Source organism: Poecilia formosa, unplaced genomic scaffold (genome assembly GCF_000485575.1).
Source record: "Poecilia formosa unplaced genomic scaffold, Poecilia_formosa-5.1.2 Scaffold356, whole genome shotgun sequence".
NCBI classification, from domain to species: Eukaryota; Metazoa; Chordata; class Actinopteri; order Cyprinodontiformes; family Poeciliidae; genus Poecilia; species Poecilia formosa.
In genome coordinates this window covers 340,164-367,613 of record NW_006800295.1, presented here as the reverse complement: position 1 = coordinate 367,613, position 27,450 = coordinate 340,164, and the positions used below count along the sequence as shown (strand labels likewise).

General features: G+C 36.1%; 1 protein-coding gene and 1 long non-coding RNA gene across 3 annotated transcripts; one reads left to right on the top strand and one right to left on the bottom strand.

The window, feature by feature from the left end:
* LOC103153584 (uncharacterized) lies at positions 1–12,993 on the bottom strand. The gene is made up of 3 exons (XR_001659004.1): positions 12,638–12,993; positions 4,892–4,986; positions 1–571 (listed from the first exon to the last, which is right to left on the bottom strand). It is a non-coding gene; the product is annotated as an uncharacterized LOC103153584 (long non-coding RNA).
* On the top strand, positions 4,447–26,569 carry LOC103153585 (excitatory amino acid transporter 2-like). Of its 2 annotated transcripts, none has more exons than XM_016662051.1 (11): positions 4,447–4,664; positions 17,974–18,113; positions 19,947–20,099; positions 20,729–20,979; positions 21,084–21,192; positions 21,668–21,794; positions 21,888–22,121; positions 23,039–23,233; positions 23,579–23,713; positions 24,116–24,326; positions 25,283–26,569. In XM_016662051.1, exons 2-11 carry the CDS (start codon positions 17,984–17,986, stop codon positions 25,352–25,354), a joined length of 1,617 nt encoding a protein of 538 aa, XP_016517537.1. In that variant the 5' UTR covers positions 4,447–4,664; positions 17,974–17,983; the 3' UTR covers positions 25,355–26,569. The 2 variants fall into 2 exon arrangements, with proteins under 2 accessions (XP_016517537.1, XP_007574626.1); XM_007574564.2 differs by lacking the exon at positions 4,447–4,664 and adding an exon at positions 14,724–14,999.
* The last annotated feature ends 881 nt before the right edge of the window (positions 26,570–27,450 follow it).

The window sequence follows — 27,450 nt, the reverse complement described above, 5'->3', positions numbered from 1 at the left end:
GACCCGGCCAACTAATGTGACTGAGATTAGGATGTGCACTTTAAAGAAATCGGTTGTAATTTAGTCATGAAAACAGATTTTAGAATCCACTCTTATTTGTTGTTTCTGCTTTTGGTTTGAGCGACAGCTAATTTACCAAACTTTAATAGCCTCACTTTAAAACGCAAGATCATTTTGGTTGTTACTTCATCATGACTTTCATCTTTATTTTCTCCATCTATGCTCTTCTGGTTGCTAATGCCATTCAGTCTGTGACAAATTAGAAGCTTTTAGCAGGATCCACCTTTCATAATCTCAGTGGCCGTGGCATGCAGCCATTTATATCCGCTCACCTCCTGATCACACTGCAAGCGCCCACGAGTCTTGTGGAGGCACCGTGTCGTACCAGCAGGGGGCCTCAGAGGGGTCCACATACTGGTTCCCAGGCTGCAGTGAGGCTCCGCTGGTACAGCGACGAGGACTGGAGGCAGCTCAGTGTGTGGCAGACAGAGACAAGCAGCTCCTTCATCCTGCTCATGTGAACGTTGTCATAGGGATGCAATTTCAGACATGCATTTATGAACTGAAAAGCCTTTAGCGCCTCAGGGCAAAACACAGAGAACACATCAAGAAATACTAAGTTACTAAGAGAAGATCTATCTTATCTTTCTTTTTTCTATTTGTACAGACTGTCAAACAGGTGGTGTATTGAGACTCAAAAATGCAAAAAAAAATAAAAAAAAATACATAAATAATTTTGGTATTTCAAAATTTTCAGAAGTTTATAGCATAACTTCTACTGAGATTCTTAAAGGATGACATTCAAAGTATTGAATCTAGCTTGTTAACAAAAACCCTAAATAGAGTAAAATTGGGAAATTAAGCATTTTTAATTTTATTTTACTTCATACTAAATATTTGGTTTTATAGGGAACAAAATTAATCTGCTGGTCTTCAGACATGAAATTTACATTACATCGAAATAAAATTATGTATCTTAATACATCGAAAACATAAAAAGATTTAGTCTTCTTAAAAGAAAACAAATATAACCTTACAGAGCTAAAATATTTTTACTTTTATTTTTAGATTGAAATCCGAGCAAGACAGGCATTCTAGCTTATATTTGTTTAGGACCTGATACATGCCTGTCTCACAAGAATGGTCTATATTATTTTATAAAGTACTTTGTAATCTTGTAGAGAATCTAAGTAATTTTCTCAATGTGAAAAAAAATGTGTTCTTTCCCCTCAAAAACGTAAAAAAAAAAAAAAAAATCTCTCTTTTACTTTTTGTCATTTTACATCTTTCCTCCTTTAGGTTTTACTCAATGCACATTCTTACTAGATCAAATGTTTTATGTTAGAGGATATGGCAAAGTTTTGTGATCACATAAAAACCCTTCCATCTCTGAAAAATACAAACTATTTTACAATGCAACGTGGAACTTACCAAAACAACAAACAACCTGAAACCTGACAGGACTGGCTGAAGGAGTTGTGTTGCTTATTGTCAAAGGAGTGTTTTCTTAAGGCGGGGCACATACCACAGAGATTGTTCACAACACACACTGTGCTATGAGCAAACTGTCCAGTCCTGAAGGCCCATGTCCCAGTGAAATTCCAAACATCAATACTGAGCCACCTGTCTTTTTTCCAGAAGAACCCACAAAATTCCATAAGAGAAAAGCAAGTGTTGTGTGTATATATAGCAAGTGTTGTGTGTATATATATATACACACAACACTTGCTTTTCTCTTATGGAATTAAATCAGTAGCTGCATTCATATGCAAGCCACAATCATCAGACATTTAGTTATAAAAATTAAATAAACCATAGATTACTCTCTCTTTTCTTTCACAATTATGTATTACTTGGTGTCAGTCTGTCACAAAGAATCCAAGGTGCAATGATGCTTTGGCAAATTAGCGTGCTGAAACCAGCTAAGGTCATCCAGTCATTCATCCGTTATCTAANATATATATGCTTGAAAAAAATGCTATATATATATATATAGCATTTTTTTTCAAGCATAAATATGAATAATATGTAACCATGACATTATCTTCCTTGAGCGGATGCTCTGCATTGACACATTTCCGCATGTTTAAAACCACAAGCTTCCATATATCATCTGGAATTGTGATATACATGTTTTTCTTTCTTTTTTTTCCAAAAGAAAATCAACCTTTTTTACTCCTTTATCCCTAATTAAAATCTAATGTACTCAAAAGCTATGTTCAATTCACTTAATTCTACAATCTAGAAGGCCTCAGAGAACTCCAGTGAACAAACAGCATTATAATGAGGAGAGAAAGGAATAGAAATGGAAGAGGTAGAAATTTGAACCAGGTTTAGTGTAAATGACGATATGTCAAGTGTTGAATATCCCACAGTGCACTGTTAATCCATTCCAGCCGTATTAAAAAAAACAAAAAAACACTACCATGTCGTTTGCATGTCTGCAAACCGTTGCAAAATTCAAAGAAGTAGCTCAAGGTTCATAGTGATTCTGGAGAAGCTGCAGTGATTAGGTAGAGGGATTTATTGACAATGCAATTAATAATTATGCATTTTACTAATTTGTTCTCCATGAAAGAGTGACAAGATTTGATTTGATTTTTTCAATAAAATCAAAAGGATTTTCCTCTACAGTGTCTCACAAGTAGGGGACAGAGGTAACATGTGAAATGAGGTGCTCTGGTCAGATGAAGGGAGAGGCTGCTCAGGGTCAATAGGAAGATGCAGAGAGATAAATACCAGTCAGTGCTGCAATAAACTGTCAAAAGCTGAAACAGGCTTACGACTGGAGAGGAGTTTCATCTTTCAGAAGGAAAACAAACCAAAACATACAACAAAGAGTATTCTTGTGTAAGACTGGTCTACACCTAAATCTACTCAAGTACTTTTGCAGAGAATTAAATCAGTAGCTGCATTCATATGCAAGCCACAATCATCAGACATTTAGTTATAAAAATTAAATAAACCATAGATTACTCTCTCTTTTCTTTCACAATTATGTATTACTTGGTGTCAGTCTGTCACAAAGAATCCAAGGTGCAATGATGCTTTGGCAAATTAGCGTGCTGAAACCAGCTAAGGTCATCCAGTCATTCATCCGTTATCTAAACCCGCTTATGCTTTCAGGGCTGCAGGAGGGGGAGGGGGTCAGGAGGGGTTATCTCCAGCAGTCATTGGGCGAGAGGCTGGAGTACACCTTGGACAGGTCGCAAGTCTATCACAGCTGCTAAAGTCAATACTTTACACAACAGCTGCTGATTTTTAGGCATCTTTGTTTGTCACGTGTATTTTCAACAAAGTTGTCTTCATGCTCTTTACCTGACAGCACCTAAGATATATATTAACTGATGGCATTTTCACCTTTGGAGGGAACAACTCTATGAAGAATTTATTTTTCCTATAATATCCAGGGGGTGTATGTTTTTCTGACTCTGCTGTGTCATAAAACCAAAAGTTATCTGCAGTCAGCTGCTACCCCAATTTATCTTTTGCTAAAGAGGAACCAAGTGCTTGTCTGGCTGTTATAGAGAAGATCTCTAAGTGCTAAAGTCCTTCTTAACAAGTCACTGCATCTTCGCCAGCCCCGGGCCTCTTACCTCTGAGTGTCTAGAGATAAACATTTTTCAAGAAGCATAAAAACTTGGTCTGCAAAGTCAACTGCCATTTTTCTCAAATTTGCTCTCTTATGTGGCTTTTGAATCTACATAATTCACTTTGAATATCACATTTATTCAGCAGTTTGTTGCATTCGAGTAGCTCATCAACGAGAATACACTGAAAAAGGAAAATCCCCCCATTTGCCTCCAGGTTTAAGCTCTGCACATGTACACGTGCTCGGCAGCACACAGCGTGCCAGGTGAAAATTCACCTGCCACAGTAGATAGCGTGTGGGTATGTGCTATGTGCACATGGGACACTCTGCATCTGTGAGTTTCTCTGCAGACTGTCCAACATGTGCTGTCATTGAGAAACACACTGAGAGGATTTGCTAAAGTTAGCTCCTACTCCTGCGGCGCAGACACCTGCTGTGATCAACGAGGCTTTATGCAGGACACCTGTAAAGCCAGCCAGCCAATTAAACAGTGAGTGCACAGATTCCTCCTCTTTCAAGACAAGTTGCAACAGTAGAGACATATAATGACCGGGAATTAAAGATCTGAATGTTTATTACACGGTTATATAAATGTTCTGGAAAATATTCAGCACTACTCATAAAAATTTAATAGCTACCTTGAGCAATTGCGTAAAAGTTGTTGACTTGCATCGAGAAATAGTTGTAAAAAGGATAAAAGGTTTTCAAATTGAGTCAATCAAATGGTCTTGAGAGTTTGTGTTTTGCAGAAGTCCTTGATTTAATAGGATTCCATGATGCAAAATGGTTTGAAGTTCCTTAACTAGGAGAACATCCCACCCACACCTGGGAGGAGGCACACAGAGCTCTCATCTCAAATCCTCTCTCCTCTGTGTGTACGTTGTGCATATCTGGGGTGTTTGTTTAGTTTGCTTCAACTTCTTTAACTTAGAGTAGGAGAAACCTGTCGTTACACTTAATTTATCTTCAAAACCCCCACAAATCTCATTGCTGCTTAAGTTGTAAGGCACAGCAGGGAATTCATCAGGAAACCAGGAAAGCCCATAAAGTGAAGAAGAGAAGACTTCCTCAGGTGAGCACTTTCACTGGATATTATAGGAAATTAGAAACAGAGAGAATATTTGTAGTGATGTAGTCATAGTGGCTACAGTTAATTTTTTTAGAGGAAAAAAAAAACATATTTTACAGGAATGACATTCCTCATACAATTCATGACTCCAAAATATTTCAGAATACAGTTCTGACTGAGAAATTGTTACAAACAGTTCTGTCAGTGATGTGACCCCATTCTGAGCATACCTGAAACTGATGATTGGTGCTTGGTTGAATTCCCACTCCTCGTCTTGGGATGATGGCTTGATCTAGGTCACATCAGCATACTGGCAGCACTTCTACTAAAAAAAAAAAGAAAAAAGAAATAAAAATCATCAGTCCGCAAAGTCTCAAAATGAGCTGAAATACATAAACTGTCAAATTAAAAGATTAATGACATTACATCTCAAGACAGGAACTAATGTCAGCTAATGCATTGTTTTGAAGTGACAGGCTCTTAAAGCGATGCAAAACAGCTTGCCTTGGGCCACATGTGTATCAGTAAAGATATGATGCTGTGTGCGATCGACTCCCACCACAACTCAAGAACAGGCTGCATGAAGATGAAGTTCAAAAGAACTGCCTAAAGGCTTAGACTGTAAATTCCAAGGAAATTAACTTGATGGATTTTACATCAGACAGTTTATTTTGCTGTGCCTAATGTCAGAGAACATAAGTATCATGGGCAGCTGGCCAGCAGAGGGCTCTGAGATGCCTCTTACAAATAAAAAAAATGGGCCTTTCATGCACATTTTTAAAAAGGATACTCCCTAAAGCCTGATTTTTAAAAAAAATCTGTCTCTATAGAAATATCCTCTAAAAAATTTTATTGAGATGCAACTTATATTATTTTACCCCGTCATGATTAAAACACATCTGCTAAACACAACAATTCCTAAAAATGTAAGATTTATAAATTAAAAACCGATGGGAATAAAATAAACAATAAATAAAAATAAGGGCAGATTCAATCACAAAATTACATTTTATTCCAATTAGGAAGGGGAGTTAGACCACATAGTGATCTTTATGTAATTAGTCAGTTCAATTTAGTTTATTAACACAGCACCAGTTCACAACAAATGTCACCTCAAGGCATGTCAGAAGAAAAAACAGGTCCAAATCAAATCCAATTATTCAGAAATGCATAATGGAATCAATCCAGTGCAATTTTATAATTTTGGCAGATTGAAATACAGTTACACACAGACCAATTAAAATACAATTTTTTTAATACACTGCAATCAAATTTAGTTAATTATGTTAATTAATGAAAAGTTTTGTGTCTCGCAGCAGATTGCATCTCATTGCCTTGGTATTAATTCCACATTCTGAGGAAACATGTCGTGACCATGAAGAGATCTTAATAAGAAAAATCCTACAACAGAACCAGGCTGAGTGTAAAAGACTATCTGCCATAATCAACTGGGGTTTAGAGGACAGAAAGCAGGCAGAGACCGTGCTATTTGAATATTTTTTTACAGGGAAGTACAGGGAAGCCAACTAGAAGCAGTTAATTTAGTACATTAAACTGCATTTTAAGACAAAAGGTAATATTGCTGGGTATTGCGCATTTTGAAAATACATTGGAAATATGGCAGTGGAGTTATGGACAAGAAAAAAGCCTTTTAATACACTGCTGTGAAACGTTCCTTATTTAACTTCAGCTACTTAATTCAATAATTTATTTGTTTGCTTCTGATGGGATAACATACACTTTGATTGCTGCCCAGCTCTGGATAAAAAAAAAATAAATAAATAAAATAAAAAAAATAAAACAACCTCAAAAAGCACAAACAGAAATCTTTCCAAAAAAACATAAATTATCATGCTAAAAAATATATTGCTGGCTCACTAGCTAATGTTAAAAAAATGTGGTCAAGACAGAATGAAAAATCATAAAATGTGTGCAAGTAAGTTCCCAAGTAAATCCCCTTTTTTATTCATAAACCTCTGAGTCACATCCATTAAGAAGGTGTAGTCACATCAGACGAGAATCTCCTTTTCAGCCACACTATGGTACAAATATATCTGTCTGCTGTCTCAGGCAGCAAAAAGGTAAACTGTGTGGTTGGTCTAATAACATTATTATAAGTGATTATTGTTACTTTCTATATGGAGTACACAGACTCCTTCATCTTCAGGTAATTGGTCTATGTGCTTGTGAACGACTGTCATTGTGCAACCATTACGTGAACCATTTGTTTTCCATAAAGGTCAGTTGTTGCCCAATGCTTACATTAAACTGCTGTCTAAAATCTCCAACCTCATTTGATTAAAGTTATATAATTTGTGGTCCAAAGAAATTCAGTATCACTATTGTGCTAATTTCATTAGCTTGTGGTGCTGATGTAGCAAATGCAGTGAACTGGGTTTGCTACTTCAGGCCTACACACAGAGGCCTGAGCCACACCAAGGAGATGCTGCAGGCCTGTGTGCATAAGGAGTCTTCACAGTTCTATACAGTTTTGTTACCTTTGTGGTCCATAGCCATGGTTTTCCAACTGTGAGATAAATACCACTGATGGTACTTGAGCCTTTAGTAGTACTCAGAAGAGATTTTGCTGTCAAGTATTGGCAAGGTAACACAAACTAATTAACTGTGATGTAGAGCTAATAAACACTAACAGCTAGAAAGATGATCGTTAAGCTGAAACTGTTCAAATGAGAAGAGCAGTGGAGAAAAAAGATTCATTTTCAGGCAGCACAAGTGAATAGCAGAAAACCAGAAACAAGTGTTAGTGTCTACTTATGCTCGTTATGCTCCAAGTTTGAAAACTGCTAATAAATATGCCTGCTAGCCAGATTTACTACAGCTAAAGAAGCTAATTGAAATGCCTTTTTCTGAATTTTATTTTTATTCAAGTGCAATGTAGTTTGACACTTTTGCAAGTCTTTTTGCTGTGGTTTTACATGATAGACAGTCATGTTGGGTTTTGATGTGGGGGTTCATAAGATACATTTCACTTTTGTTTTTCATTATTTGACGCTTGAGAATGTCTAAATTAAAAACATATTATGTATTATTGATTTGCATCCTCCAAGCAATCATTTGGTCCTAAAAAAAATCATAATAGAAATGTTTTCTTCCTGTTTTTGACGACACGCTGAGAAATCCCATCCACCGTTGATGCTGCAATTAGAAAATTTTGTATTTATTTGTTATAAAACAGTTTCTCCCTCTGGTCTAGAGTAGGCATATTTACATGGTCAAAGTAAAGATGTGGAAACAAAAGAAGAAAATTTTACATTTAATGCTGTATTCTTTTTGATATTGGCTAATTAATCATCTGCTAAAAGCATAATATTTGACAGGTCGTTCTCATTGATCATATGGAAAAGTTTGAATGTCACTGCAGTCTAGTTTACTAATTACACATTCAGTCTAAATTGGCTCTGAAACAAGAGGGATAATTGTCTGGCACTGTCAGGTTAATGCAATGTCAGATACACTAAGTTTTTCTGAAATCTTCCAAATATCTATCAAAGTCAATTAATTACACATAAAATGTTATTCTAATCTGTATAATCACATGGTACAGCAAATAGCAATTTTTGAAACTAATTTTTTTCAACAGTGTCGCACCTCAGATCTATGTCTATTTGCTTTTTGAATATGCTGTAAAAGTATCTTATTCAGAGTTTTAGGCAATGGATAAAGAAAAACATAGCCTAGTAAAGATAAATGACACATTTTATTCACAGAAATTGTAAAGAATTTTGTGAAATAACTCAATGAAATTAAAATTCAAAGTTTGTCACAGTACCTGATGCCATCAATCGAATTTAATGTACTTACTTTACATAGCGCTTCTCTGCTCAAACCAACCGTTCAAACAACTCAGAATTAGAAAATCTCATTTCACTTGAGGTTAAATAATAGTAATGCCTTGCCAAAAGGCTCATTGACATATAAGAGAAGGAAGATGAAATTGAACCCACATCTCTACTGATCACCAGGTGTCAAAATGCATCCAATTCTGACTGGGCTTGGTTTCTGTAATTTGTGAAAGAATTTTGGTTCTGAAAGCTGCCAGAAGTTACTTCAACAAAATTATCAAAAGGCAAACATGTTTTTATAATAATCTTATTATAAGATCATTTAAAACACACCACTGTTTCTGTTATTGTCCTTGGCTTTCTAATTTGTAATGCATAATTGCTTAAATTAAATGAAAAAGCATCAACAAAAAAGCAAAGTTTTTTTTTTTCTCACTGTCATGAATAACTAATGATTTTGAGTTGCTGTCGCTCCTAATTTTAATGTTGAATTCCAGAGTGTCTCTGTACATATACAAATTTAAAAACAGGTTTTTTGAAGTGCAGACATGCATAAGAGTCCATTTTTTTGTCTAAATTTTGAGAAAGCATGATTTGAAAACATCCCCATAATTTAGCTTTGTTTAGTGACGTTCTGTTTCATAAGGAACAAGAGCACTGAAATGAGTCAGAGTAGAAAATGCCATTTTCTGCTTCTGCTTCATTCTCAAATGGAGGCATGATGGCAGAGCAAGTTAAGAGCTTCTTGTCCATATTTTTTATTTTTTTTAAATTGTACATCTTCTGCATAAGTAAGAGCAATTAACTCCCTTAATCAGGAACTGGAGATGAGCTCTGGCGTTGAAATCCTGCTCTTCTGAGGCAGATGTCGTTAAAATCAGCACTGATGCATAATCATCAGTGGTGTACCATGATTTCACTCCAAGCTCATGCAAAACATGGTTGATTGTTTTGAATGCATGACATTAACAGACTATGGGCAGTGTTGCATGAGCGGTTTATAAATACTATATCAAACAGCCCTTAAATATATTAAGATTTTTGTTAAATGATCTGAAGAAGGACAAATTTCTCTAAAATTGTTAAACGTTTAGCTGAATCCTCAGGATATTTAAAACAATGTATCATTTGAGCAGTGGCCCTAAAAGTCTTTGCAGAAAATCAGTGCTTATGGTCCATTTGCTGATTTGCAGTAAACTCAATTATCACTTTATGAAGTTTTTTTTGCCTCATTTGTCTCTACCAATTAAATATTAGTATAGTGTAAAAAATGTTGGACCCATTTTTCAAAACCCATTCTAATTTTGGTTTTATGCCTAATTTAGATTCTACATCAGTTGCTTTGGGGATATTTTAAAAAATGACTGGATAAAAAAAGACAACTGAGATGGAAAGCCAGAAGACAAATGACAAAACACTAATTGCTTCATTAATTCTGCTGAGCGTATAAAAGACACAAAGCTCTTTGAATTAATATTCCTTTGATTTGTAGAATAAATAGATCATGCATTGTATTGAGGTCAGAAATTTACATAAAACAGCTGTCAGGATGATTTCCATCAAAAATACACCAATGTTCCTCTGTAGTGTGTTTCTTCGATATACTTCCTACATCTCAGACTTATTTTTTCATTCATACAGATTCAATGTTTTTAATTAATCTAGCTTTGATTTCTGTTGAAGCTTCGTAAAAACAAACAATCAGATGAAGAGAGCAGAAGACTAAATCTATTTGGAATTTAGAAAACTGTGGCAAAGATGCTCACATGAAAACAATTTGTAGAACAAAAAATTAACATAATTTGTTATTTTTACTATCTTGATATATTATTCCATCCATCCATCCATCCATCCATCCATTTTACTGTTCATAATGAGTGCTGACTGGGAGCTAGACTTGAGTTATGGTATTCAGGTACTTTTTTCAAACATTCATTCTAACATTGTTTAACATTTTACACTTTTTTGCTATTTCCCATTTTAAAATGAAAAACATCAACATATTTCAAAATAAGGGAATAGACCAACGCAAAGGAGGGCATCACTGTAAATGATTGTAAAAGCTGCTTCAACCTTTAAATACTTTAACAAAAACTGACAGCTTGGATGCCTTTCAGTGTGATTTCCATGTTCACTACAGAACAGGGATGCCCTTTGTAAAGTGTTCAATGATTTACAAATACATACAAACTGTGGAAGAGAACCAAATGAGAGGAAGCAGCATTGAGTTTTTAATTCACTAAAAATCTGGAACAAACTGATGGAAACCTGCAAAACAGCCACAACACTGAGTTCCTTTAAATCAAGACTATGTTTGTAATGTTTGTTGCTTGTTTCATAACTGGCTTTCATGCTAATCAGATGCATTTTTTTTTCACTTAACTTACTTTTACTTTTATTCAAACACGGTTTCCTTTTATTACTGACCTGCTTTGCTGCTGTGGTGAAAAGTGTCCCCACAGCATAACACTGCCACAGCTTTATTTCACAGTGGCCAATTTGGTTGATGTTTAATGTTGGTATTTTTTGTGCCACTTTGTCTCTTCCAAGTGAACCAGTTTAACATTGGTGTTATCAGAGCACCTTCTTTAACATGTTTGTTGTGTCCTCTGCACAGCTTGTGGCAAACTGCAAACAGAACTTTTTATAACATTCAGTCAACAATAACTTTCTGTTTTGTATTTTTCCATAAAGGCTAGTTGAATTTGTGACCAGTAATTGGCCTGTAGACATATTGCCCTGACTTATTTTGATCCCTGCAGGTCCTCAAAAGTTGCCATGGATCTCTGAAGCTCTTTACATGATTAATGCTCTACTTCTCCCGCTGCAAGTTTAGACTGAATTTCATATCTTGGTAGGTTTGCAATTGTGCCATCCTATTTTCCATTACTTAGATCAGTGTTTCTCAGCCCTGGTCCTCACCGCCTCCCTGTCCTGCATGTTTTAGGTGTTTCCCTTCTGCCACACACCTGAATTGTATCTTTGGGTGATTAACAGGCTTCTGCAGTACTTGATGGTCATGCAATCATTTGAATCAGCTGTTCTGGAATAGAGGCACATCTAAAACATGCAGTGTGGGGGGGCGGTGAGGACCAGGGTTGAGAAACACTGACTTAGATGATGATTGAATTTCACATCTTGCAAAATTTTTTTCTAAATAAACCATAATCTTTAAACTTAGTCATAGCTTTATTGCTGATGTGCTGTTTTTTTTTTTTTTTTCTTGTCAAAGACAAAATGACAAAGATTAATTGCAGAGGTAATCAAAATTACTGAAACAACAGTGTTAGGCAACAAAATGTGCTAAATTTGTGAACAGAAAATAGAAAAAACATTTTCTGTTTTCCATGCACATCTTTAATAGCATTGCCAATAAATGTCAAGGTAACTGTACATGTACAATATTGTTTTGCATTGTACAAAATATAAATCCAGGCTATTGTTTTTCCATTGAAGTTTCTATTTCTAATGGATGGGTGGATGGATAAATTAAGCAGCGTTATTTCCTAAGACATGAAGCAGTGTCATTTTCTTACTTTTTGATTGGGTATAGAGTGTCTTCTTTCAGATTAAACACCTTAAACACCTCGACTGTAAAAGAAATGTCTCACAATTCGGAGAGCTTTCATCTTATAATGGTCGTTAGAATTGGTTTCCAAGGAGGTGACCCTGATAAATCCCGCAGCTATTCTTACCAAATATGACAGTCTTTTCCTCGGTGGGAGTTCCAGTTAAATTCTAATGTGAATTGTAACTTATCAGAATCCTCTAAATAGAGTGCTCTGTAAAAGGTTAGAGAGGTGGTAAGGATTTAGGAATTTTCCCTCACTGCAGTCTCATGAGAAGCCTGTTATTTGCTGAGCTGAAATAGTTTACGACCCTGAAAGTCTATATGAGATCCTGAGTGAGTCCTGAGTGAATCAGACCAGAATTTTGTGCTGATCATCCTTTCTGCTGTAGTCGCGAATAGGATTTTTCTTTTCAAGGTTTAGTGTTTAGATTAAGTGACAAAACATTATTCCCACACCAGCTCACTCGCTGTTCCACCTCTGCTCTTCATTTTCATTGTTGAAGTATCAGCCAAAGTGGAGAGTCAGCAGAATGAAGAGCAAAGACTTGAGACAAATCCCTGGGAACTCCCTGTGCTTATTTTGATAAAGTGCTGCTTCTTACCTCTTAATGTATTGCCTGCTGTGTGATGTATAGAGAATCCCAAATCCTTTTGCAAAGTGAGGTTTTGTCCGGAAGCTGAAGGAATGTCATCATAACTGGGTTTGGGACAGCTGTGTTAAGACTTTCTGGTGATGTTAAGGTAAGGCAGAATCCACCCATGCACAGGGAATATATGCAAACATCATGGCCTGAGGCCAGGATTCAAACCCAATGCCTTCCTGCTGCAAGACATCAGTGCTAACAGCTTCTCTACCATGAAGCCTCTTAATCCAAAAGTCTGGCATTTTACACTGTAGATTAGATTACAGCAACTTTCTCATATCCTTGACCGTGTGCAGGCACATGTCACTTCCTGAAGGCTTAACACAAACAAGATTCTGCTTTTTTCTTTTTTTCTGTTGCTCCTTCTTGATGATGATGCATCAAATAGATTTGATTACTTGACTACTGTCTACCATTTTAACCCCTTGGAAAGCAGTTAGGATGCATTTAAGTTTTCCACTGTCTGCATGGATTTGTATAACATTTTATTATATTTATTGCATCAAACGGACATTTTTGTGCAAAGTCACACGTAATACCTTAGAAATTTTAAGAACTAAACTATTACTGACAAGTGACAAATAATATTTGCTGTGCTTTTACAAACTGGACAAAATAACCATGAGGCCTAATGCACAGATTTACATTTCCTTCCTCAATCATACACATTTTCAAAGTTTTGTAACTTCAAGGATTTCACAGCTGTAGACATGTTCCCTGTTTCTGAAACATATTGGTGTAAATGTGCGCTGGAATTAGGATGGCTCAGGACAGATTAGTTAATTATAGACACCTGCTGTCTAAGCATGGCCTTGTGTTGTCAGGTGTTGCAGCATGAGGACGGCTTGTTGCAGAGGGAAGAAAAAGGTGGAGCTGCACGGACAAATGCTTTGCCATGTGCTCCGGTATTGGCTTTTCCCTACCTGTGCATGTGCTGAGGACTGCCCTACAATAAATCTCTTCTAACATTTCAGAGCAGCCAAGGATTTTAAAAGTTAATAATTTTGACCCCCACAAATTTCAGGATAATTCAGGTTGACATACATGATTTGCAACACAGTTAATGTTCCAAATAATGTATAGCACTTTTCCCACAAATTACAAACAAATTAAAAATAAATGCTTTAAAAGCCAGTGGCGTAAGGTTGAACTATTGATAGCAAAAAAAAAAAAAAGCTATTTACCCAGAGCCACTGAGACTAAATGTCAAAGCTGGTTTGAGGAGATGTGACTCTGCAATGTTTGACATAAATAAATGGTTGCACTGAGTCACTCTTTGTTGCTGCCATCTACAAAGGGAGTATATTAATGAGCTGGGTCCATTAAAGCGATTCTGAGCTGAGAGCTGTACAGGAAGCCTTCCAGGCTTTAATGTTTGAGTACTACAAACAGTTTATTCTACTCAGTTTTAAATTTGGTAAATTATCCCACAATTTGGTAACATTGAGTGTCAGATCTTACAGAGCTCTCTCACTCTCCATGGAAATCAGAAAAAAAGATTATCCCAATTCAATTATGTATGTTTATTTTGCTCAAAAGTAGCTATTGTTGACATGACAGGAAAGACAATTGATTTTCAACAACTGAATTATGTTTTAAAATGTGTTCAGTTGGACTTTAAAAAATGATTAGATGTCCTAAGTTTCTTGTTGGTTGATGTTTTACCTGAAGCTGAATTTTATTTACGTTTAGGTTTTGGACATTGCTCATCAAAGATTATGTGCAGAATGCCTTCTCTTAACAAGCCACCATTATGTGAAATGCACATGAACATTGTGCTTCTCTTACCAATGAAATGTTCAAGCAAAACCCCAATTTTTCAAGTTTTGACCTGTACGATCCAAAGCTTATGCAGCTTTTTGTCATCACTTATGAGATGCATGTTCAGCTTTTGGACATGCACAAATTGGTGTCAAAGGTCATCTGTGCATTACTGATTTTTAAGCAGGAACTCTGGAAAACACAAGAAATCAAACATTCAAAATAACAACAAGAAAAAAAAATGCTACCAAGGCTTTTCAGTTCTTCGCTAATCTTGGCAGGATGACTCCACCCTTCCTGTCTGGGAGCTTTCAGTCACACCTCCACTTAACCACTTTACCTCTGCACACGCCGTTGCAGCTGAAAGGCATCTTTGACTTTGATTGTGGATTTACGACAAGAAGTGACCAGCAGATTGTTGTTGCAACTGAGGGGACTAAAATCTTTTTGACGTTTTGCTGATGACTGAGCCATGACTTTGCAAAGGATTCCAAAAATTGCATTGGTCGTGTGATATCTCCCAACAAGTCCAGACATTGTCCTGAATAACATACATCTGGTAAGTTTTATTATTAAAAAAGCAACTGCCGCCTTTACTTTGCAAATGACGACTAAAGGTTGAGATGAAGGATCATTATCTGTGATGCAACTTTGATTCCCTATTAGAACAATGTGTGCTCATGCAATGATGGTATACGTCAATGTTTTTCATGCAGATATCTTGTCTTTTGCGATGCATTAGTAAATAACATGTTATTCAATAATTGTGTCCTGGGCAAAGTGCATATATTATTTCGTCTTTACTCTATACCTCTACCAAATCTGCCCTCCATGCTAATGCTTTGCTTGTGTTTCACAGTAACCCAATTGTTGCTATGCGACAACCATTTAGAAAACAGATACTACATAGCCTACTGATCAACAATTAACATGTTAACTTCTTAATATGAAGAAATGTTATTTTCTACGAATGCAGTGCTTGAAGTCTGTTATGCAGCTTCATGAAGTCTAATTAGCAATGTTCTGCAGATGATGTTACCACCTTGACTTTTCATAGGAAGCCCATTTTCTGTTACATAAGTCAATCACTTGTGACCTGGAAGAGCTAATTTTATCCTTACTAAATCGCTTAAGTCTCATTACTGCCAGAGCACACTGTATCAGACAGCCTTGATTGACTTGGCAGTTGTCATGTCCTTCTCTTATGCGCTCCCTTTAAGTTTCTTTGTTAAGACGTTATTCCAAATTATAATCATTTTGCAGTTTTCTGGAACAAACTTCCAGAAAACTGTTAAACAGCTGAAACATTGAATTCTTTGAAATCTAATTTAAAACTCCACCTGTTTAGAGCTGTTTCTGAACCAACATAAATGAAGCACTGACCAACATTTTGATGTGTAATGATGGCACTTTACAAAATGTGATGTTTACTGGTTTTCTCAATTATTGGCTGTGGTAACTTCTATGACTTCATATTTTTGAATTTTTATGACGTAAAGCACTTTAAACTGCTTTGGTGCTGAAATGTGCTATGCAAAAAAACAACAACTTTTGATTAAGTTGTTTGCAGGAGAGTGTTTTTAGTGACCCACAACAACAGTGGTTTTATTGTAGTTTTTGCTGCTGAAGTTGATGTTGCTGGTGTCATTGAGGTCAAGGTGGTTCAAGTGACCGCAGGGATTCACTGTTGCATAACTGTGTACGTCTGTGTTCTCTAGGAGATTTAAAGGCTCCTCAGGGGAGTTGATCTTTAGTCAAAGAGGCTTTAGTTTAGACCACAACAAACCTTAACTATGTGTTGCTTTAAGGACAAAATGAGGGTCAGAGAGTTAGAGAAGTACACATTAGGATGGATGAGCTTGCTAAAGTGCAATTAGCATCCAGAATTTAATTTTCAGCATTCTGAATAGACTGTAGCATACTTTAGTGTTCTAAGACCTGCAAAAGCCTGGTAACACAAAATATCCTGGAGCCAGTTATTTATTCACATCTTTATACATCTTCCATGATTAATTGTATATCTTCAGTACATAGAATTTTCCAAATTTGCATTAATCATCATGCAAAGCTGATTAAACAAAGGCAAAGATAGCATAGCCATGGGCAAGGATATCTGTGAAACTAAGCATTCTGTTTATTCAAATTGAAACATCAAACAAATTATTTTGAAAGACAAATTATTAGTAACTTCTTTTCTGATTTAATTCAGTTGTATTAAGTTTATTTATTCAGTGCCAATTAAAAAGAAACGTAATTTCCAGGCACTTCACGTGGCAAAATGGTGACCTTCATTCCCTGTCATTAAGAGTCAGATTCAGTCCTCATTTAATTAATATAAATTCAGGACATTCAAACAAAGTCCATATGCAGTCATTGCATATACCTTCATTCAATCTTATACAGTCAAATTCAGGGAGCCATTGAATGCTAAATGGGAAAAAACTAGACCTCAACAACTGCATTGTTGACTTTGCAGAGATTTGACCTCCTGACTAAGCATGTGGCAAGCGAGGAAAGAGATAACAAGAAGAAACCCGGCTCAGTATGATGAGTTGTCAGCTGAGACTGGCTGTGAGGACTAGAAGAAAAAGAGAATATGTAGAGTAAATGGCAGCAATAGCTTCTGTTTGTGACTTCATCTAACAGGAAAGAAACTGTTCAACACAGAAACACAGGACAAGGCCTTCCTCCAACAGGGGAAAATTAATAACGATAATTGCAAATGACACAGAAACAGAGGGAATTATAATTATTTTATTTTATTTTTGAGAATAACAGTTGCTATATTTGATAGCATTCCTGAAACTTTTAACTAGTTTGCCCACATTAAGGAAACAAATGGTACGGAGTGAAATTAATTCAGCTGTGTTTAATATTTTTCAACACTTCTTCAATTATAAAATAGAGGAAAATTTAATCTAACAATTTTTCATTGGCATTGGTTTTAGTTAAGGTCTAAAATCCAACCATACAACCTCTGTCATTATCTTCTATAACCTGAAAAGAAATAATAACAAGTGAATAACATTACTCAAGTGTTGTTAGTGTTGCTATGATTATTTAGAAGAGGACCAGAAAGCAGAACTCAAAAAGCTTTTTATGAGTCTACTGAGAAAAATAAAAAAGTAGTGCCAATGGCAAACAAAACGACTGAACAGCTACTAAGCAGAACAAAGCAGCAGAAACTAAGACAAGGCAAATATGAAGTCAATAACAACCATAAGAAAAGAACAAAGAAAAACATAGAGCACAGATACTGGAGAGAGTGTAGGCTATAGTGGCTTGAACTGATTAACAAGAGACAGAACAGTTGGTAACGAGGCATTTAGAGACAAGATCAGGGACTCTAAAGATAACTTTAACTTTAAAGGACAACTGAGAATCTAAACTCGCATATGGATAAGAAAAAATGAGCCATATCTCAATGAATACAAGATTAAACCAAGAAGATGCTTCCTGAAACTGAACCAAAACCCACAGAATAGTTAAAACTATCTCTCCAAAAAAAAACAACTCTTCTATGTATTTTTCAGTGCCATCAAAATGCAGAAGCAAGTCGAGGTCAGGATGAGCGAGAGCCACATAGACCCAATCGTGGAGACTCCCGAGAATCCATGCAGCAATATCTGTGAAAAGATAATGAAGAACATGGTTCTCACTCTCACAATCCTGGGTAAGTCCATTGTCCCCCTACTTCCATAAGTCTACACACAGTCCATTTATCTTCAATCCTCATATATCCTGTTCTGGGACTCACCGGGGCTGGAAGCATATTTCAAACAATAGACTGGTTTGACATGAAGTGGGTCACCAAAAAATGGGACTGGAGCAAGTGGATGGATTAAAAAGCTCCAGTGAAGATTGAGTGCTCCCTGCAGGCTTCAGATTCTGCAGAGGATCAGTCTGTGCCATCTTTTATTTATTTTATTCCTGTAAATGACATGGAAGCAAACAAAAGTGCATTGGTGTTCATTTGATCTACAAATATTCAAAGATAACTGAACTGTCCTTTTCAAAAAGGCCATTATTTCAGTTTGCAGCAGTGCATGGATTTGGTGCCCAGATGGGATTTTGACTTAGTGTTTCTTAAATTGGGACATTCAGATCATGAAATAACTGTCAAAAACGTGTCTGACTCACTGGGTGTGCACCATTTGTCCATCAGCAAGAAAACTGGTGCACAGGTTGGGCGTGGTTTGCGCCAGATGCCCCCGTTTAAACCCACCGAAGAGAAAAGTTGACTCCCACTTCAACCATCTAAAGTGGGAGTCTCTATTACGTCTGAGCTCAGATGTGTTCACAGTGTGTGGGTGGATTTTTCTCTGATGTTCTATTCTTCAAAAAAACCTACGTTTTTTTTAGAGCGTCGAAAAAATATCTGAAATAATGAATAATGTGAATGAATCAATGGGATAGGATGACTGCAGGCTGTGCATGAGAGACTCCTGGTAGTTTAACTTTTATTTTTTCATGTTTAGGTTATCATGACTATCTCATAATAAAACACAATCCCTCTCAGAGGTCACCTCTGATCTTGCCCAGCCAGCAGACGTTTTTTTCTCACCATGTAAAAGCAAAACTCCTCCCACTCCGCCGTGCCAAGGGATCCGCTTGTCTATTAGGGAACGTACCTTCTTAATCTGATTCGAACTTGTTAGCAAAGATTTTGATTCAGTTCATCCTCCTTGAACTTATTTTTGTGTTGTTTTGAAGAAGCATCTGAAAAAAGGAGAAAAGCTCCGTCAACTTTAATGATGGGAAAAATTTAAATCAATTATGAGTAAATCGCTCCTCCAGAACCAAAATCGAATTGCAGCTATTTAACATTATGCTCATCGTCTACCACCAAAAGCCACTGGCAGTATCAGGTGATAGCCATGTGTTTCCCATCATACCTACATGTGCAATCAGTGGAGAGCAACTGCTGCACCTGGTTTCAACAATTGCAGCAGCTGTTGCTGCCTGTCTTTGGGCTCTGAGAGGAACTCGGAACATCAGAGAGAAATCCACCCACGCAGTGTGAACACACTGGAGCGCAAATATAAGAGAGTTCAACCTTTTACATGTTGGAATATCTTGTAAAAGAAAGCACATTTCAGAATTTTCTGGAGCTTATTACATTGAAATACACTGATTAATGGCCACCCTTTTCATAACATTACTTGCAGTAATTCTTATTTATGTAGATTTAAGTGCAGGGTAGGTAGGGGAAGATAAATTAGATTAGTCACTGATTGACTTACGAGATCTTCTAAATCATTGCTCTTTGTTTATTACAAAAGCAAGGCAATCACAATGTCTGTGGAAGCCAAATATCTTGGAACTGCAACTATTATGCTGATTGTTAAAAGAAATATTAAATGTGAATAATATGAGGTTCTGTTTGCAGAAAGGGTGTTGACATATTTCCTCTGAACTTGTGTTTACATAAGAGTTTATATGTTTTATTCAAGCCCATAAAGTCACCAGGCTTTATCTTTAATATGTTTCTTTCTCTCTTTTACAGGTGTGTTTCTTGGTTCCATTGCTGGAATGCTTCTACGGCACATATCACCCCTCCCTCCTGACGTTATAATGATCATTGCCTTCCCTGGGGAGATCTTAATGAGGATGCTAAAAATGCTTATTTTGCCTCTTGTTGTTTCCAGTTTGGTCACAGGTGGGTGAGATTCGTTGTCTGTGCGGCATGAAATGTTCTGCTGAATTTGCAAACAAGTGTCCTAAAATGAGGTCACACTGTACTTGCTGGAACCTGGGAGCTGGATTGCAACAGGGAAAAAGAGAGAGTCTGTGTCATTTTTAATTTTTAAAATTTGTGTTTGTTTGGCAAACTAAAAAGTTCTTACAAAGATGTATATTTTTTTTTCTGTCTTAGGAAACTTATGAGCAATGTGTATGTTTCACAGCTGGTATTGTTTCCCCTCAGTTTGAAGCTGCTTTTCTCTTTGAAACATTCACAAAACAAAACCTGAACTGTAAAATGATTTAATTTGCAACATTAAACGTAGCTCAGGGTATTATTCTTGATCCTGTCTCTTCTACTATGAATTATGGCAGACAAGGTTTACATTGTAATTTTTGTTTCCATTGTCTTGCATGGTGTTTTATAAATAAACGTGGATTTGATTGGATATAAAAATTGTAACCCTGGGAAAACAGGAAAGCTGAGAAACATTTTCCAAGTGTCAACTTTTCAACAAATATTTCTTAAACGTTAAAAAAAAATTAAGAAAACAAAGTTTCCTGGATTTTTTTTTTTTTTCTGAACTTTTATTTTCTTTCCAACAGGACTTGCAGGTTTGGATGCCAAATCCAGTGGTCGTTTAGGCACCAGAGCGATGGTGTACTACATGTCAACAACAGTAATTGCAGCCATCCTTGGAGTAATCTTGGTGTTGGTCATCCATCCAGGGAATCCCAAACTAAGAGCTAATCTAGGACAGGGAAAAAAGAACGATGAAGTATCCAGCGTTGATGCTTTCTTCGATCTCATTCGAAATCTTTTCCCAGAGAATCTGGTCCAGGCCTGTTTCCAGCAGGTAGGAGTCACACAAAGAATTTTCTCTCACCATATAACGTGATGTGTCAGCTGCTCCCACTTATTTCTTTTTTTGCCTGTTTTTAAAATGTCTTTCTTGTCCAGATCCAGACAGTAACCACCAAAGTACCAGTGCCAACCAACAGGACGAGAGCACCTCCACAGTTCACAGTTAAGAGGTCACTTCAGTTCAAGAGTGGGATGAATGTCCTCGGTAGGTGCAAATTCAAAAAACCCACATTATGTCTGAAATAGGCTGACAGTGCCCTTAAAGAAAAATAAAACATTTTTCATTTAAATTTTTAGTTATATAAGAAAAGGAAAAAAGACGTTTTTTTTTTTATTCAAATATTTGTAATGTTATTTATTTCTGTGTGTAAGCTTATGGCTAAATAAGGTTTGTAAGTGCATACCAGAGAAAAGCCTTTAGTCTTTTCATCACCAGTTGTTTAGATCATCTCTTTACATTTCTACATGACCTGTTCATCCTCAATTTAAAGAGATATGACTCTAATTAGGAGGTATGAATCAAACATAATGAACAAGAGCTACGTAGATTGAAATCCAAACCCGTCCCAGACTGACGGGACGGGTTTGGATTCATTATGATGAATAATGCAAGAGATAAAATGTGTTAAAAACAATCTTTCATTCAAGCAAAATTAACATCACTATTATTCTGCATACAGGGCTGATTGGATTCTTTGTGGCTTTTGGAGTTATAATGGGGAAAATGGGAGAGAAGGCCAAGCTGATGTTGGAGTTTTTCAACGTTCTGAATGAAATCGTTATGAAGCTTGTGAGCGCAATTATGTGGTGAGTGCAGCTTTTCTCTATTATTGCGTTTTGTGCATTCATTCTGGAAAGAAGGGAAACTGCTTAACAATGTTACATTATATCTCTTTTCAGGTATTCTCCTGTTGGTATCGCCTGCCTTATCTGCGGAAAAATAATCTCCATTGCTGACTTGGAGATGGTTGCGAGGCAGCTTGGGATGTACATGGTGACTGTGATAGTGGGCCTAATCATCCATGGAGGCATTTTCCTTCCGCTAATATATTTTGTGATAGTAAAACAGAATCCCTTCACCTTCTTTATGGGAATATTTCAAGCCTGGGTCACAGCACTCGGAACGGCATCTAGGTAAAATAGACTTTTGATTTGTTTTTATTTATTTATTTATTTATTTATTTATTATGTTCTATAGTTTGAACTATAGAATATGATAGTTTGCTATAATATTGCACAACAATTATACAGTTATCTATGACAGCAATCTATGTATTTAAGAATAAATCAATAGGGCTCTTTTCAGCAGAATTCAAAAATTTTGACCTATTGTTTCTGTAAAATTGCATCTAATTAGGCTTTTTAGCATGCCTTATTTTACATAGCAGTATCGTAAACTTTTACCTACATAAATTCAACTTTGCTTCTAATTGTTTAGGAATGTAAACCATTTTATTCCCTCTTGATGTGAGCTTAAGTTTCTAACCACCCACTCTGCCAAATGTACAAAAAAACTGTTAATTCTAAACAAGCTATTGTATTTTTCTCTGGTTTTAAACTGTGATTTTTATGCATTACAACAGTTTAGACTGAGATTTTATCAGAATCAGGAGGAATTGTAGAGATTATGACCTGTTTAGAGAGGCAACAAACCACATTTTGGTGTTAGTTTCTGATTTCAGGCTTTTTCTTCGAACTCTTACTTTTGGAAACTGATTTTAGCAGAACACAATTACTCTTTAAGAAATACAGTACATAACAACCTGTCAGGAATCAATAATTATTTACAGCAGAAACATAGATCAAGTCACTGTAAAATAAAACAGACATGTCAATTGAATTATACAATTTTATGTGGCCATCTAGATAATTTCACATTTTTTGTAATGGTTCACTGTTCTTTATTTATGTCTAGACCTGACAGTAATAATAATTACCGACAGTCTAGAAGAGTTGTCATTGTTTTAAGATTTAGCTATAAATGAAAGTGGAGTATAAAACCTAAATATCACTGTGGTCATGGATAATATTTTTGTCTTTTGATTCACCAGTGCTGGTACCTTGCCTGTCACATTCCGATGCTTAGAGGAAAACCTGGGTATCGACAAGAGGGTCACACGCTTTGTCCTCCCCGTGGGGGCCACCATTAACATGGACGGTACGGCGCTCTACGAGGCAGTGGCGGCCATCTTTATCGCTCAAATGAATGGGATTGAGCTGGACTGGGGCCAGATAGTCACTGTGAGGTGAGAATGTGGCTAGAGATAAATGTTACAATTGGACTGTATTACTCTATTTTCCTTGAGTTTTTAAAATTGTCAAATCATAAGTACCATTCATCATATTTTAATTTATACTTTAATAGGCTTAAAATGTGCTCAAATAATTTAAAACAATTGATTTGATCAATTGAGCCTTTATTCTTCAAGGACTGGTTTATTTATTTATTCATTTATCTATCTATTTATCCCTCGAATGTCCAGATTTTAATTGTGAATCTGTTATTTATGGTATTTCTACTGCATTTGCATTCAGTACTTGCAATGACAAATGAAAACACCTGCTAAGAGATGTATTTGTCTCCTGTCTAGCATGACAGCCACCTTGGCCAGTGTTGGAGCTGCCAGTATTCCCAGTGCAGGACTTGTGACCATGCTTCTGATTCTCACAGCAGTGGGGCTCCCCACTCAGGACATAAGCCTCCTGGTCGCTGTTGATTGGCTGCTGTGAGTTGTACACAAACACTGCTTCCATTATTGAAAACTTAAGGGCTGAAGACCATACTAGCATTAGATTCTAAGACTTATGATTTTAGAAGCAATGTAATGAGTTAGGTAACATTAGAAAATCGCATCACTATGATGAACATCGCAATCATTGTGATTGTTTTCTTTTTTAATATCAATGTTTATGAAATCAAAACTTCAAAAAAGAGACATGAAGAGAAAAAAGAAAAAACAACTCAAGATCACACAATAAATGTTTAATATTTAGAACCAAGTAATACAATTTTGGAGGTGATATGAGAGTTTGAGCCATATTTATCTAATAGAACAATACCAATGTTTGTAGTTTGTTGTGATAATTTGCTCATATATTTATTCTTTCTATCATTTATCAACATGCAGCGATCGTTTCCGCACCTCTGTTAATGTGGTTGGAGACTCCTACGGTGCCGGAATCGTTTACTACCTTTCCAAAGACGAACTAGACATGTATGATGCCCAGCAGACCCGGATGGATGACTTTGAGATGACAAAGACACAGTCATTTTTTGAAAACAACACCAACCAGAATATGTATGCTCACCACAACTCAATCCTGATAGACGACTGCAAGGTACATTTCACATTAACGGACATAGAGACTTGTATGTAGAGAAGCTCCTCAGCTTTGTGTTTCTCCTATTGGTGTACTTGTTTCTCTCTCTTTTTTTTTATTGATCCCTGCATGTGTCTTTGGTCATAGCACTTGTGATATTTTCATTTATGAAAATATATTTATAAGTGGTGAAACTCTAAAATAAATATGTCCATATTTATTTGTTCACCCATAAATGGAACGAAAAAGCAGTTTTTGTGATACCAGGTTCAGCAAAAGCAAAGTCTGTACTTTTTTCCTGTTGGGTTTTATTAATCAAGAAGTCATATAAATACTAAAAAAAAAAAAATTTTTTTTAAACTTTCACAATACTGTGTTTTCTTGTGAATGCTTACATTTTACTTTTATTTTATTTTAGGGTTTTTTTGTGGTGTAATTTTTTTATTTGCTTTGTCTAATTGGACATGTATTTATGGTAACCCTAACCAAATTACAATCGTCAATCAACAGACATTTTTTGAAATTCTTTTGCAGCCAGTGGTGTGCATAAAGACTGCTGATTCACCATATGTCATCGCTAGCGATGCATTACATTCATAAATGCCTCTCAGACTTATTTTTGTAGTTCTGTTTGTGTACAAACAGCAGATTTTGTTGACATTTCGCTGCCTGTGTTTTACTGTCAGTATTGTAATTCGGTTGGGGAGAGAATCCATAAGATACATGACCAACTTTGGAGAACTGTTTTGGTGTTCTCAGCTAGAGGAACATGTAAACAGAACCTCTGTATCATTCCATTTGTTCGTGGTATGGGATATTTGACTCTTTTGGGGGGATTTGTAAACTAAAGTCTGTCAACTGGACAATGCTTTGAATGTAATGAAGGAATGGCTTCTCTTCCCACAACCACTGAGTATTTGTTAATGATGGTGCCTTGGCCCAAATAGTTAGCTGTTCTTGATAATTGCTTGCAGGTCAAAAACGGCAAAAATGGCAACACTCCAGAGTTCTCTATTGTTGAGGAGGATCCGTGGAATTTCAAGTAATGCAGATTCAGCACTTTAGCCTGAATTTGTCCAGCTGTAACTTTCTGAGGACACTAATTTAATGAAAATAAACAAACAAATAAAAAAAGCATATATATTTTGTGCAAGGACACAGAGAGTGCATTGAGATGACACAGAATGGAAACTTTTCTGCAAGAACTAACTGCTGTCAAGTCAACGAAGAGTTCCCTTTCTTTCCTGGGTAACCTCTGGAGGACGCTGTGCTTTTGCATCTTAAATCTGATCTTACATCTGGAAGTTTATGCATGCACATAAACTGGAATGAACTTTTCTGCTTCAAGCAATTCTTCGGATGAGTCAAATAGTTGGCTGACGACACTCAGGACCTTACTCAGGGTTGCTGCATTCTTCCTTTCTTGTCAAGACAACTGATTTCTTTATTATTGTGTTTAAGCATTTGCTCCATGGCCTAAGGGACAAAGACATGAACATGTTGGAGAAATTGCCTTGGCAGTCAATATTGTAACAAAGAATCAGAATGGAGTAAGAAATTTGTTGGTGAAATGCAAGCTTCGTCATTAAATATTTGACATTCACAAATGTGTAAATTTCATCGCTGTTTGATTTATCCAAAGGTTAAAAAGAACATAACCAAAGTGAAGCCCTGCTTCTGCTGGCATTAACTTAAAGTACTGGACTGTTAAGCATTGCATTACCTCTGACTGTTTGATTTATGGGATTATACCTTCAGACACGTGGTCAAGCCTAAGAAGTGAAGCTTAAGACTTAAGACAGGGAGTGGCTTCTAAAAGCGGCAACAAACAGAACACAGTGTGTTGCAGAGAGGAAATCGGTTACTGTGTTTATTTATTCATTTATTTATTTATTTATTTATTTATTTCTACTTTATGTGTCTGTTCTTACGTATGAACCAATGAGTGTCTGTTTGCCTGTGACCTGGGAAGGATGTTTGATTATTTCCGTGCATTTTGGGGCTGAAAAGAACAAAGATTAAAAGGGAAAGAAAGCTAGTGGTTCAACAAGAGGAAACACAGAAAAAAGGATTTTCTCTGAAAATCTAAGTAGGACATAGTTTCATGTGTTTTATTACAAACTGTTCTTTTTTTCTGTGCTATATAACAACCTTGCCTTGAAGATGTCACATTCAGAATGTGATCACTGACTAAAATATTTCTGGACTGACGTTGCTAAGCTTTTTAGTGGACTTAAGTTCACTGGATACATTTGCAGAGATTATACAGCATTTGAGGATGGCTGGGCCTTCTCACAAGATTGTATTAGATTTTGTAGATTTTTCACATCAGATTTGCATATAAATAACAAGCTTGTAATTGGATCTAGACTTAATTATCTATGGTCACATCTGTTTAGCAAGTGCACACTAAATTCTGCCTCCAGCACTAACATAAATCCAGCACTGTAACAACAAGGTCACTGAATGTTGTTTTCACATGTTTTTTGAGTATCACAGGATAAGAAACTAATTGATCCCAGCAAAAAAATGGATTATTTTTTTTTATAAGCAGCATCCTTGTTTAAAGTGCCTGCTTGCACTTTGTGTATATATTCACTTTTAGAGATATACGAATCAAATGTATAGACTTGACGTTTTTTGTCATAAGTGTTTTTGCTATCCTAAATATTTCTAAAAAAAAGACTATTCTTATTAACAGTGTTAAGCAATAATAGAGCAATGCTATATCTGTACTTATTTATTGGCCTAATAGACTTTTTGATGGGCTGTGAAAGAGTAAGATAAAGACGTACTAAAACTATTTCACTTTTTTTTTGTTTTTTAAAAAGAGCACATTTTATGACTGATCCCATGAAGACTGTAATTTTTAGGTTCTGATTCTGCTGAGGTGGCTCTGAGTGTGTGTTCAACTTGATGTTGGCAGCTACATTATGCCTACATGAATAAAACCATCAAGCCCTCTGATTTGTATGGCTTTGTCACCTTGAAAGACTAACTGCATAATTTTATTTATATTTTTAAAATCAGCTATATGTGAAATGCATAAAAGTTCATTTTTCATTGGTTTTCTGATTTGAAATATGCATTATTAGTGATTTGGACTCATTTTTTTGTTTACTTCTATCATGTAAAATTTCAG